The sequence below is a fragment of the Camponotus floridanus genome, unplaced genomic scaffold (assembly GCF_003227725.1).
Source record: "Camponotus floridanus strain SB8 unplaced genomic scaffold, Cflo_v7.5 scaffold110, whole genome shotgun sequence".
Classification (NCBI taxonomy): Eukaryota; Metazoa; Arthropoda; class Insecta; order Hymenoptera; family Formicidae; genus Camponotus; species Camponotus floridanus.
In genome coordinates, this window is record NW_020229227.1 from 200,668 (window position 1) to 215,751 (window position 15,084).

Below are 15,084 nucleotides of genomic sequence, written 5' to 3' on the forward strand. Positions count from 1 at the left end.
ACATAAAATCGCTTGTCCCTTCGGGGAGTTCAATATTGTTCTCGCTATCTGGCTTCTGGCGCGGCCGCTCGGCCCGCGCCCCGTTAAAATTACGGGAGCGGATGGACGCGCGACAGGACGGCAACGTCACAACGCATACGTGTACGAGTACGTATGTGTGATGTGTGTATGTGTTATGCGTTTAATAATTAACTTACATGCGTGCGCGCGCGCACACACACACACACACACGCACACAATCATTCACGATCATTGTTTTTGACAGAATCGCTGGAATTGAGCTAGTGACAAATCATAGTTGCGCAAACGGCATATACTATTAAGCGCATGTTTTATAATACGAATAAAGATTAACTTGAAAGAAGTAATTTTTTTTTCGATGCCAGCCCAAATCGAGTCCTGGCCTCCTCTATTTTCTTCTTCCATTCTTTACGGTTTCCCGACTTCTCCAGCTTCTAACATTCAACAGCTCTCTGGCATCCCTAGCTTCCTCCCATCGCAGGCTCCCTTGGCTTTCTGACAAATCGTTTCCTTCCTGGCTGTCGCATTAGGTCGTTTCTTTTCTGGCCTTCTTTGGTACTCGCATATTTGGCATTCTCTGGACATGTCCTGCCCAACAAAGTCTCATCAGTTTGATGTGTACCGAAAGTCTGGCTTCTTTATACAAATCGTATAGTTCGTGGTTGAACCGTATTCTCCAATGCGCATTTTCATTTACAGCTTCATAAATTTTGCACAACATTTTCCTTTCAAAGCTGTCCAGTCCAGCCTGTCTGCCATTTTGGTCGTTATCGTCCATGCCTCGCTTCTATAGGACTCTATAGTATGGATAAGAGTTTTGTAGAATCGTAATTTAGTTTCTCTGTGGACATTCCTCGATTTCATAATTGATAGTAGTGGAGAAGAAGGTGCGATTCGCCGCAGATAATTTCTTTGTGACCTCTGGATTCGCCATTGTTTGTGTTGACTTCTGACCTTAAATACATGAACTTTACTACTTCAAAATTATATCTATTAAAGGTGACGTTCTGTCCCAGTCTGGTCTTTTGTTTTCTGGTTTGTAATAGAAATTTAGTTCTATTTTCGTTCATCTTCAAACCCACCTCTTTCGCGTCATTTTCGAAATTTCCAAAAACTTCTTTCACTGTTAGTATCGACCTTTCTAGTATATTGAGATCGTCCAATGATCTGTTGCGATTTTTGGAGTATTGTTGTGTTGACGTCAACTGAGGTGTTGCGTATTACCTTCTTCAAAGCCAAATTAAACAGTGCTAGGTTGTCCCTCTGTTTGAGACTCTGCATTACTCCAAAGTTACTTGTCAGCTCTCCCATTACCCTAACCTGACATTAAAAGTTCTGCATGGTCACCTTCACGAGTCTCATTAGTTTAGATGGTATGTCAAAATCCAGCATGATTGAGTATAACTTATTTCTGTCGATGCTATCATATGCTTGTTTAAAGTCGACGAATAATTGATATACATCAATGTCGAACTCTCAGCACTTCTCGGATACCATCTTGACTGTATACAGTTGGTCCATTGTCGATTTACCAAATCTGAAACCTGCCTGGTATTCTTCTAGGATATTTTCGGTAAGACTTTCCAGTTTAACCCTGATGACAGCTGTAAATATTTCATAGGCGGTACTTAGAAAGAATATTTCCCTGTAATTCCCGCATGTGAGCTTGTCTCCTTTATTGTGGATTAGGCAAATGATACTAGTCTGCTACTCCGCAGAGAGGGTTTCTATCACCCATATGCAAACAGCATGTACCATTAAGCGCATGTTTTATAATACAAATAAAGATTAATTTCGTGAAAGATGTAATACAGTACATAAATTTCGTATTTTTATTAAAAATAAAATAAATATATCTTTTCTTAATCACGCGTATTCTTAAATTGCAGATTACACAGATTACAGTTTAATAAAAAATAGTAATCTTTTTAACACAATACAGAGACAAATGGAAACATTTTATGGAAGTTATAAATGAAATTATACATACTTAAATAATATTGAAATTTCTCAATCAATTAATTTCTTTTTTATTTTTATTTTAATAAAAATTCAAAAAAATTTGTTAAATATGGATTTTATCAAACAGATTTCAATAAAATTGAATGTATTTAGTAAATTTCATAGAAGCTTATATAGAGAAATGAGAAAGATTATTTCAGAACATATATATTGCGACGTTTCTTCAATTGAATTTATTAATTTTTGCAACACTCCTCGAGGTGTTAGAAAGGAGAATGCGAAGGGAAGTGAAAACGCCGTCAAAAACACAGGGAATATAGTGTACTCGCGCTCAGCGGAACAGGGATGGAGGACGTTCGCGCGCGAGCCACGGCGGAGCGAAGGCCATCTCGATATCTCGAAGTTGGGCGCCAGATGCGGTTTTTCACGCATCAATTTTCGCTAAACGCCAAAGAACGCGAAAAACGTTAGCCTGTTTCGCCACGGACCGACTAGCTCGCCTAACGGTAGAGGGGCAGGGTCTTGGAAAAAGTCAATTGATTATGCGAGACTTCGCTAATTTGACATTCGACAGACAAAACAGAAATCGACAATCACGAGAGACTAACATTCCAATAAACTACGCGGACTTAATAAAAAAATATAACAAATTTATTAATAAGAAAATAATATAAAAATAAAATGAGGAATAAATCAGAGTAAGAAGGAATATTCACAATAAATTCAAAAATATGAGAAAACGAAATATATAATAGATCAAACCGATAGCGGTAGTAATAAGGATAATTCAATCGAATCGAATGCTCGCTCGAAATCGACAACCTAAGAGAGCGCTAAGTCATTTCTGTTATTTACCCGAGTCCATTTTTATGGCTGGAGTTTGCCAGACCGAACAATATTTTCCAAAATGTAACGGAATTTCGGCACATAAATCGACATCTTATTGTACTGGTCTTTTTCCTCGTAATTTCTCAACTCGCTATTCCAATCGACAGCAAAAGGTTCGACAGCTTGACTAATAATTGAACGAGAATAATTACGGATTTTGCGAAGACGAGTGATCTCGTTTGCGACAGGCACTGTTATAATGATGATTGTCGATCGCCATCGGACGCAGATCACGCTGTACTTCTCGGCTCTTTACTCACACTATTCTTAGCGCAACCGGCTCAAATTTTGACAACAGTTGAATTTTTGCGATTATCTCGCACTGCGATACACTTAAAAACACACGATAATTGTCACGAAATAGGCGCTACTTATAGATATGATGAGCGCAGAGACGCAAAGACACTCGCACATATACTACTAGACGCTCACATACACACATACGAATCGATTATACAAACGCTGATGGACACGAAAATCTCCCGTAGATTGTTTGCGGGGATGTTTTATGCAACGATAGCGATACGACAATACGGACGGCGTGCGCGTTCCCCGCGATTTATAGCGCACGGTCGATATCCGGCAGCCGGTTGCTACGCGTTTTTAACACCCCGAAACCCGGAGAGAAACGAACGATACCTTATTTATTACTGCCCCCGTTACGACTGTCTGCGATACCTCGGTCGCTTGTCTCCGGTCGCCCGAAATTCACGAAGAATCGACAGCTCGGCACAAGGCCTGAGCGGCAGCAAAGCACGAAAATGGCGACGGCGACAGAACGGCCGGTCGTCGGATCGAATCGCGTACGTAGCTTACACGTAATAATGGGCAACCTCACCGATATGTGTCCTCGAGCTGGGAGGTGATCCTCGGTGCCGTCCTCTCCTTGATCCCGCCAACGATAGCGACACGCACAATACGATAACTATTAATACTTAATATGACTAATTGCGTCGAGCGTCTGCACTAGAGCGATTCTCTGGATCTTTCGATCCAGGGTTGATAGCTGCGTCAATGACGGCGCGCAGGGGTGCGCAGTTTTGCGGCCAATTGCGCCGCGATATCCTTGCGCCTCGCTACACGCGAGGTATTCCTGCGCCCTGCGCGGAACGGCCCCGAATATTTAAATTGTGGCTGTCATAGACCCTGTTTTCGTGGTCCGGTGGACGTCCATCTGTTGTCCTTCACTCCTGGAGGGTAGTGCCGATCGGGCCTTCGTCCTCCTTTGCAGGACGAGGAGCGATGTTACCCCGTGGCATCTCGTGGCTCGATTATCCGGGCGCTATTTCCTCCTCCGCTCGCCGGCGGGGAGCGCCGTGTCGTAGGCTGTTTCAGGAAATCCCTTGACGTTACTTTCGCCTTCCGGATGTTCTCTGGCGGGTTGCCCGAAATTCCGTCGAATACAAAAAAATTAGTAAAGCCGCGAAATACAACAAAATCGCTCGTCTCTCCGGGGAGTTCGATATTGTTCTCGCAATCCTGCTTCTGCCGCGGCCGCTACGCTCGCGCCCCGTCAAGATTGCCGGGGCGGATGGATGCGCGTTGAGACGGCAACGTCACAATATATACAGAGTAGGGCAAAAGTTCCAGAACGGCTAAATATCTCAGAAAATGTTAATTTAAAAAAAAAATAGTTTAGATAGAAAAAATAGCTTAATAAAAATCTATTAGCTGATGGTACTTATTTAATCTTGGAATGATCTTGAAAAGCGCGGTCATCATAAAAATCTTAAACGGCAATCCCTATTTTTTTATTACATATTCTTATAGCTGAGGTCAAGAGCTTTCCAAAATACTATAATTAAGTTAGTTTTCATTAAGTACTTTTCGAGTTGTAAGGCTTAAAATAATTTTTTAATTTTACATAAGCCATAAAATATCTAGTAAAATATTCATTTTTCGATTATCTTACCTGAATATTTTTATGTACAAAATAACGAGAGGAATTAATTGGTGCAAAGAAAAAACATAGTTGTTTTTAAGAAAAAATATGGAATTTGCAATTTAAACAATTTAAAGATAAGGCGATCGATGATGTGATCAATAACTCTTCGATCATTAGAAGCATTAAGAGAACGATATGGCATACACAAACGAAGAATATTATGATATGCTGATGGCACTTGGCGAGTGTCATGGGCAATATCATATAACTGCAAGAAGATACGCTGTATCCGAATCGAGCAAGACATCCGTCTGCTGCCGTAATACTTCGTACAGTTCAGAGACTGTACGAGACTGGCAGTGTCTTTCTAAATAAACACGACACTGAAAATATCGATGCAAGAAATTTGCGAAACACGGAACAAATTATACGTACTTTCGAGAAAATCTTGAATCAAGTATTCGGATGATTGCTCGAGAATACAACCTATCTTATTCAACCGTACAAAAAATACTCAAAGAAGAAATCCATATCATTGTATACAGAATGTTAGTAATTGAGTGCGTTAATCGTTTATATATCGTTAGTAAATTTTTATCGATGATGAGTGATTAAGTGAATAAATTCATGAATAAATTCGTAAATAAATACGATAGAAGAACAGAAAAAAACTTCGCTTTCTAATACGGTGTGTCAGAGTGTATGTGTATTAGAACAATGTCTCATTGTTACCAACAATGTGTTACATGTGTAACAATCATTTATCATGATATCTCTACAAGATAAGAATAAATAATAAGTGAGTGAGTGAGTGAGTGAGTGAGTGAGTGAGTGAGTGAGTGAGTGTGAGAGAGAGAGAGAGAGAGAGAGAGAGAGAGAGAGAGAGAATTAACGTGCATGTGTATATATGCGTGCATCGAAATTCATACCATGCTCAAGCCATAGGACCCCATAGGCTGCCGGCATTATCTTTATTATTAATATCATAATCGTAAGAATTATAACAAAAATAATATTTTCGTAAAATCTATCGCTGTAAAATATTTATAGGCGATATAATACATCAAAATATGTGTGGCTTCTCCCCACTTTTCAATATCGTCGACGGTTGATAAGGGGCCCAACGCGTTTTCATTCTTTTCAATGTTACAGGATCCTCTTTCTATTTTTCGAAAAGGTTTTATATTCAAAAGAGAATAACGGAACTTGGCCAGATAACCGGAGCCTCAGAACAAATTGTATGCCTGCCTCATCTTTTTCAAGGTATAATTTTTGAAAATGAAAAGTATAGACACATAATATTTGATGTATTATACCGTCTATAAATATTTTACAGCGATAGATTTTACGAAAATATTATTTTCGTTATAATTCTTATGATTATGATATTAACGTAATTAATAATAAAGATAATATAAAATTGTAATAATAATAAATATTTGATGACGATTATTATTGTGCATGATTATTATTATAATTTTAAACAAATTTAAAAATAAAGTGCATAAAAAATTTATGAAAAAAAGTTCACCAGTAGAGGTTCGAATACGGAACCTGTGGCTTACAACGCTGGCTCGCTATCGCTTCGGCCACCGGGCCGTTTGACAATGGAGAAAATTTTTAGGTATATAAATTAGGTATATAAATTGCTACACGAAGTTTGAGGTGTTTTTTCTCGGCAGCCTATGGAGTCCTATGCCTTGAGCATGGTATGAGTTTCGGGCACTACTATTACCACACGAAGCCTCATCCCGAACTTCATTTCCCAGACCGTGGATTCCCCTTATCAGTTTAACCTACTCTACTTGCATACGAGAAATTAGGTGATTATTTCCGGACACTCTGTATATACAGCGTGTCTCAGAACTCGGTGCCAAAATTGGTACTGCTTTAGGATATGAAAATAAGTTGAAAGAAAATGAATTAATAAATTGTTCCGAGCATTTTGGAAACTATTTGGAATGTATTGAAGTCGAAGAATTTTTGAGTATCTTTTGTAAAATATTAAATAAAGAACATTAAATAATATTTATTTCAATTTATATTTCAATTTATATTGTCTTAAGAAAGCAGCTGTATTATCTTATAACTCCAAAACCGGACATATTCAATATCCATACCAATTCACATATCAAATTCGGACATATGTTTAGTAACATTTACGACTAGTTTTTATGTTCTAAAACAGCTGTATTAATTTTGGCACTGAATTCAGAACCACTCTCTCTTTCTCTCTCTCTCTCTCCCTCCCTCCCTCCTTCCCCCCTCTCTCCCCCCTCTCTCTGTGTGTGTGCGTGTGTGTGCGTGCGTGCGTGCGTGCGTGCGTGCGTGCGTGCGTGCGTGCGTGCGTGCGTGCGTGCGTGCGTGTGTGTGTGTGTGTGTGTGTGTGTGTGTGTGTGTGTGTGTGTGTGTGTGTCCCATCACAGATAGATCCTGAGCATGTACTCAGTACATTGCAAACGTAGATTATGTATATCCCATTAATATTCGATATACGTACTCTGATATTTTGAGAATGTATAAAGGATGTTCCTATGTCTGCGTTAGAAATCTACTCAGTATATACTCAGAATGTACTCCGTATATACTCAGAATATTTTTTGGTATATTATGAGTATATTATTAGAATAAAAAATAGATTCTTCATGTAAAAAATAAATAAAAATGTGAAATTATTTACTTTCTAATCAAAGCTTCAGACAAAAATGTTATTTCTAATAGAATTTAAAACTTCAAACTATAAAACTGAATACTAAAAATGAATATAAAACTTAAAAAAAACACCTGTTACTGTTTATTAAATTATTCTTATTGAAATATTTATCTCGATAATCTATGTACAATTATGTAAATACACTCGGCAATAGAAATACTTTAATAAACGCAGTAAATGGATTATTTCTTATTTTAATTTCAAATAATCTGTTTAATATTCTGAATTCCAACAAGGAATCCAGATTATTAGACAAATTACTTTAAATTAAGTCAGTTTATTATAAACTGACTAAAAAGAATAAAAGAAGAAATTTTGGAATTATGTTAGTACCAATCCTTTATGTCCATTTCATGAAAAATTGAGTACGAATTTGATAACGTGCGTTACGGGAAAAAGAAGAAACACATGCAATATTACAGGGTATCCTGAAACTATACGAGAAATAATATACTAATAAGAGATATTCAAAGTATATTCTGAGAATATACGAGAAATAATATGGAGAAAAGAGATGTTATGGAAATGTTCTCAGTATGTTACATCTGTAACATATGTTGAGCAAAGATTTCCTTTATGATCTTATAAGTCAATATTCACAATCCGTTCTTATATTTAAAATCATCTTAAGTCTGATCTTAAGTTGTCTTAAGATTCCGTTTAACTAATGAAATGACCGTAACATTTTCAAATTTTATTTAAGATGATCTTAAATATAAAAACTACGAATATGGCCCTAAAATCTCTCAAAAATTGCAATTCTTTTTATCCTTCCATTTTATCTTCCCCCTCTTTCTTTCCTTTCCTCTATCTTTCCTTCTCATTATTCCTTACTCTCTCTCTTCCTCTCTCTCTCACTTATCCGTTCTAAAGTTATTCATATTTTTATGTTGTGTGCACGGAGCTTTCTCGATTTTTGCTTTCAATCTGCAATGGTAATTTTGTACTAATCCTGCTCGATTTCCGTTACTAATCTGTTATCGAATTATGTGAGCAGGTTTTGTAACATTTTTGCTAACATTTTGTTATCGTTATCTAATAAAACAAGTTTTGGACAAAATCTGCAGTCTCTCTGCTGACAATAATTTTTAGCAAACACTTGACAAAATCTATTAGGACAGACTTGGCTGAATGGGTACCATTTGACCATACAAACATTTTTTTAACTGTTTCTATTGAAGTTTAGGTATGGCTTGATTTATAATATTTATAATATTTGTAATATTTATAATATTTATAATATTTGTATAACGACATTTTCTAAACTTTTGACAGAACTTGTAAAAAGTTTTCAATACAATATTTAAAAAAAATTGTTTGTTTTTTCGAAAAGAACTTTTTTTCCTCTATATCAGAATTACATAAGAAGAAGCTTTTTTTTTAGTATGTATGCAATTTAATATTTATAATTTAATATTTAATGTTTAAAAATTTATATAATGCCATGGTGTGTCACATATATCATCCGCATTTTGAGTTATATCCCAACAATATCTTCTAATAGTTCAAAAAATTTATTTTTAAAATTAAAATAATTAAAATTGAAATAAATAAAATTCTGTATAAATACTTAATAATGTATATATTTTGTTTATTGAATTTTCTATTAGTAAATATTGCTTTATCCAAAAGTGTTATATGATAAAATAACATTTTTTAAATCTATTTTTATCGAATCAATTACAAAAGTTCAGTTTGCAATATTTTATAACAGTTTTTGACATAAATTTTGTGATAAAGATTAAAGCGATTCAGATACAGAATTTTGACTCATTTCATTATTAGTTGCAATTTTTTCACTGCTTGTATAAAAATTTGCAATTATGAATATTAATATGTTAACATTTATATTACATAACCACTCTTTCTTTCACTTTTGGTTACATTACCTGTAGCTAAGAAGCATTCTATAATTAAATGTAATATTAAATGTAATATGTTATCTATACATATTCGATTACACCATTTTGCAATTTGTTTGTTTGTAATTGTTGCTATTGTATTTCTATAATTACTTTATTTTTGAAAGAACATTTTTATCTCTTTTTCATGTTTATAAATAATGTAATAAAATAGAAATAAATATAATATTATAATATTAATATTATAATACAATTTTTGTAAATTTGTAATAAAAATTAAATCTCAAAATGTGATTCTAATAGATTTTCAAGGTTATACAAGAGTATATATATTATTGTATTCATAATTTTATATTTTATGTGATTATGAAAGCAAAAATGCAATGTGTGTGTGTTAGGTTAGGTTGTTAGGTATGTTCTATTGAAAAAAATTAAGGTAATCTTAATATTTAAGGAAACTTCTAATATCTAGAAAAAATTTTAATGCTACAAATCATTATTGCCCTTCGCAACCATAATATAAAAAATTACTGATAAACAATTTCTTAATATCTCATTTCAGTTACAAAATAGCGATTTTTAACATCGCTTATCCTATATGTATAAATAAACACACACATGTACACACATAATACACATAATACATATACGAATGCGTGCACACACTGCGTGTATGTGAACAAGTATATATACAAAATTTCACAACTTTTTATTTCACGTATACAATTATACTAAACACACCAGAATAAAATTACATAAAACATTGCAACGCACCATTTCCAAGTATAATTATAATCGGAGTTAAATAATATGACGAAGCTGTCAATGCGACAAACACAATCAACAGTTTAACGAAGATCTTTGACTTAGCATTATATGTAATGAATGCCTTAATTTCTTCAGAGGTTTTATAACTCAGCTTATCGAAATCCTTCATAGTTTCTGCTATGACTTCACCTATTTGACAATTATATAATCGTAACATACTCATTCGTACAAATATCTGTGAAAATGCCATGTTCTCTGTTAAGTTCATGATTACGTGTTCAAGATCATCAATAAAAAGAAATAAATCCAGATATTCTAGAATCATAAGAAAACTAAAATAGCCAAAGTTAATGAAGAATATAAAATCATTGTTCCGAAAAGGCCAAAGACCCAGCATCGACATTAATTGTTTGTTCCACAATAGCACTTCAGCCGCATGATCCAAATTTTTTTGCGTCTATAATACAAAATAAATATTTTATAATTAATTCTCAAAAATGCCTTATTTTTACATATATGACAAATAAAAAGATCTGTATATAACTTACCTGCATCGCACTTTATATTGCTTTCTTTGAATGTTGGCCAGAGACTATCAAATATGTGTTTTTAAGATAATCTCTGCCTTAATGCTTAGAGCTGTCTATAGAATCGGGAAATAAATGATCATAAAACACACAATTGCACTTGAAATTGGCGTATGAATTATATATAGGCGTGTTACTCGATCCACCTGTGTTTTCAATTTAGCATCGCGAGATATGAATTTTTGTTACAAAAATAATCGCACTTAATATTACCTTTAATCGTAACATTGAGACAAAGATTTGTAATAGAGAATTATCGTTTATAATAGAGAAAGCTATATTTCAAGTTATTTAATTATTTGAGATAAGCGTACAATCGCTGATCTTTTAATACAAAATAAAACATGAATGTAAAAAATGTAAAATATAAATTTTGTATATGTATCATAAATAAATATAATATATCTGTTTGTGTACTTACGTTTTGGAGGAGAGGAAGGAGAGGGTAAATATACATCTGTGCATGATTCATCTTCGCTTTCAAACGCAGATACAATTTTTTTCGCTCTAATTTTTTTATAAAAACTCGTTTTCTTGTCGATATCCAAGTCTGATGTATAGATTGCCTTTCTTGCTTTTTCATCGGCCTTTTGTAAGGACGCTGAAAATATTTTAAATAGCAGTAGCAAATATATATTATTAATATATTACGAAAAAGAAGAAAAAAATTAAAATTTTTATTTATACTTACGATACTCGCAAAAAATCCATTCAATTTTAAAAGAAGACCAATCAGAAGGGCGTCTTTTTCGATTTGGCGTTTCTTTTTTTTAATCGCCTTCCGAATTCTATAATTTGTCTTATAATGTGAAGGATATTTGCATAAATTCTTACTCTGTAGCCACACACATTTTCGGTGATATTATTTGAATACCATGAGAGAATTCCACGACAATAAATTCTTGATTCGGCATTTTTCTGAAATTCTTAACTTTATTTTCTGTGCAGTATTATAAACATACACACACACACACACACACATACATACAAAATATCTATTCAAATATTTGCACAAGAAATCTATTTTTATATCTTGTGTATAGATTATGTATATGTGGGTGATCTCGGGAGATAAATAATTGACGCTTTGTTTTAAATGAATAACTCCGAATTTATTTTATCTGCAATTTAAACTAATTAAACGTTCCGTTTATTGTATAAATTTACCCGAGTCAAAATCTTGATTGAATTTGGACACTTTTAAAATTAATTTGCACCTACTTAACAGATCTATATGCTTATACGTGTAGCAATAATTTACTTTAATGATATTATACTTGTTTATTCCTACATTGACTTTTGAATTAATTAAATTGCATAATTTTTACAGTTTTACGTAACACTTTACTTTGAAATGATCCTGATGGTCTGCAACTATTATATATTATAATAATTTTTAATATCAAATTATCTCCGTGTAAATTATACAAATTGCAATATGTAAGAAATTTATGTGTACGGAAAAAATTTTATAGTAAATTATTATATAAACATCATAGTAATTTTTACTATAACAATTACTCCGTATAGAATGTGTATGTATAAACACACACATGTGTGTGTGCGCGCGCGCGTGCATGTGTGTGTATATGTGTGCGTGTGTGTATTACGTCGCACAAATCACTTGAACAAGTTTGCAAGACGTTCGATTAAAGACTATTCTGGGAAATAGAAATTTTGATATTCTATCCGACCAGGACAATGCTCAATTTGCATTAAATAATCGAAGGTAGTTACTTTATTTGATAACTTATTAATAATCTTGATAAATATTTATAAAAATATTATATAAAACAAAGAGAAAATTCTAATTAATCAGAAATATTTTTCAATATTCAGCAATCAAAATGAAATAGAAGACGTACATGAGAGAGTACAATTTTCTCAAAATAATGACATTGAAAACGAATATGGGTATGCAAATTTATTATAATAATAAAATAATAAGTAACAAATAAGATAAAAACTTAGAATATGTGATGTCTTCACACACACACACACACACACACACACACACACACACACACACACACACGCACGCACGCACGCACGCACGCACGCACGCACGCACGCACGCACGCACGCACGCACGCACACGCACACGCACACGCACACGCACACGCACACACACACACACAATAGTGTATATATATATATATTTATTTAAAAAGGCATTTACAGTATAAAAATAAAAACCTTTATTATTTATAAAAATAAATGTAATTTAAGTAATTCACAAGAAAGAGTAGATACTAAGCAGATACGATTGTAGGACTTATGATTCTGCTAATGATCTGGATGATACGAATTCAACTTTTGATGATTCGGATATTTATGGTAATACTTATAATATTGTAACGGTCATATTTTCGGACGTTTTTCCTAGCGCGGATAGATCGCCGGTGCTGGGTTTCTTTAAATGAAAATACGCGGTGTGTAGTATAATTGCGTTTATTCAGATCGTGATGAAGATGTGTACAGAATTGGAGTGTGTGTGTGTGATACGAGTGTGTGAGCGTGTGTGCGAATATAAATGTTCGTGTATAAGTCGCGTGGTTCGCGTAATTATGCCGAATATTAACGCTGATTTAATTTCGGCCTCGTTTTCGCACGCCGGCGGGTGTTTACTATCGCGCGAAACAGCGCGCGTTTTTGCGGCGCTTTTTGTCGCGGTGATTCCGGTATTTCGAGAATTCTTTGGTTCTCGGAATCGACGGGTGTTTTCGCTGTATTATTTATTTCGCGGCGTCGCGATTTAAAGCCCGCGTACAATTCTGATCTATGCGCTTTAATTCGGCGACATTTACGCGTCTATCTCTGGATGTCGAGATGCGCTCGCTTAGTTGCATACAATGCGTTTAGGCGCGTCGTCGGACGACGTGATTAACCGGTGCGCAGAGCGCTTAAAATGACGGTGTCGGTGATTAGTACAAAATACGCGTGCGGCGGTGGTCGGCGCGTGCAATTCCGGATTTCTTTTGCGAAGGATGGGTTGCGCGATGCAGCTGGGATCAAGATCTCTCGATCCGGGGCGGCTCAGAGCTCCACCTTCCGTGACAGTTCAGCTGCGGATTAGGCGGATTGCACTTGTGCTTCGGAACCGAGATCACTCGTCTGAGACGGAGCTCGCTCCACCTTTTGTCCTTAGCTACTTAGTGCTTTTCGAGAGGATTTTCTGGATTGCTTTGAAGCGTACTGCTTAGAGCGGATCGGGAAAATGTCCTTAAAGCTAAAAATGTGGCTCTTTTTATACGGGCTAATTGCCCGCGTCGGCGCGCGGCGGTATAACCCTTCCGAACGGGTTTTCGGAAAACGGTACGGTCGGGCTCGTTCGGAGGGATTTGGGTAGGAGCCTTTCGCCCGAACGCGGGCTTTCACCGGTCGGCGGTTCGGGCCACATCGGCTTTGTTCGGCGGTGTTCGGTCGAATTTCGATTCGAACGGTTTTTGGAAGTCTTAAAAAAGGTGGGCGCACCGCGCCCCTGCTTCTGCCCGGCGGGTGTTCTGCCGGGCGGCAGCTTCCGGCAGATGATATGCCGGGAATCGTAACGATGCACCGGGATGCATCGTTACAATATCAACCATGAAAATATTGATAATGATCTTAACATGTCATTAATGATGATGACCGAAATGAACCATTATTAAGTTTATTCATCGCATGCCACGTTCAGTTACAGATTTAATACATTAGAAAGCGTCAGAACTAAAGTATTTTTTTTTTATTATTCTATTCCTGTTTTCGAAAATATAATGCGCGCATGCATATTTGATCAATGTGTCGTCAAAAAGATAAAAAAAGTTAAACAAATAAAAAGATTAAAAAAATTAAAAAATTAAACAAATTTTTCTCATTCAAATTCTTTTTTATTAATAGGAAAAGCAACATATGTTTGATTATCAAAATTCATATAAATACAAGTTATCATAAGAGTATTCACCTTAACAGCATATAAATTATTGGTTACATAACATTTATATAAAAATGGTGTAGTAGAATAATCAAATCGATCGCCTACAGTGTTAAATACATCGTGTTTTTTAATTTCATTAATAATTACATAATGTTGGTAACAACAATTACAAGTAAGCTGATTACAATTTGAAAGCTTAACAAAACAGTAAATGGAACCTAATTTCTCTTCATTATTTTGATAATATCGTACTATAGATGATTCATTTTGCAGAATTCTATTATACATTTTAGATATGGACAGTTATTGTAAAGTTGTTATTGTAAAGAAGTCTGAAATACTGATATATTGTAAAATTATCATATGTTATTTCACTATTATCAAATGCATTTCGAATAATATCTGTAATTGATTGTATTTTGTATTTACCAATACTATAACAATGTGGTTATATCTGTTGTATAATCCTAACTTGTTTTTTTTCT

The 15,084-nt window shown here is 34.8% G+C and overlaps 1 protein-coding gene across 1 annotated transcript; it reads right to left on the minus strand.

The window, feature by feature from the left end:
- Window positions 1-1,497: 1,497 nt before the first annotated feature.
- LOC105249388 lies at window positions 1,498-10,730 on the minus strand. Its single transcript, XM_020026974.1, has 3 exons — window positions 10,648-10,730; window positions 10,106-10,556; window positions 1,498-1,625 (listed from the first exon to the last, which is right to left on the minus strand). Exons 1-3 carry the CDS (start codon window positions 10,651-10,653, stop codon window positions 1,498-1,500), a joined length of 585 nt encoding a protein of 194 aa, XP_019882533.1. The 5' UTR covers window positions 10,654-10,730.
- Window positions 10,731-15,084: the final 4,354 nt, after the last annotated feature.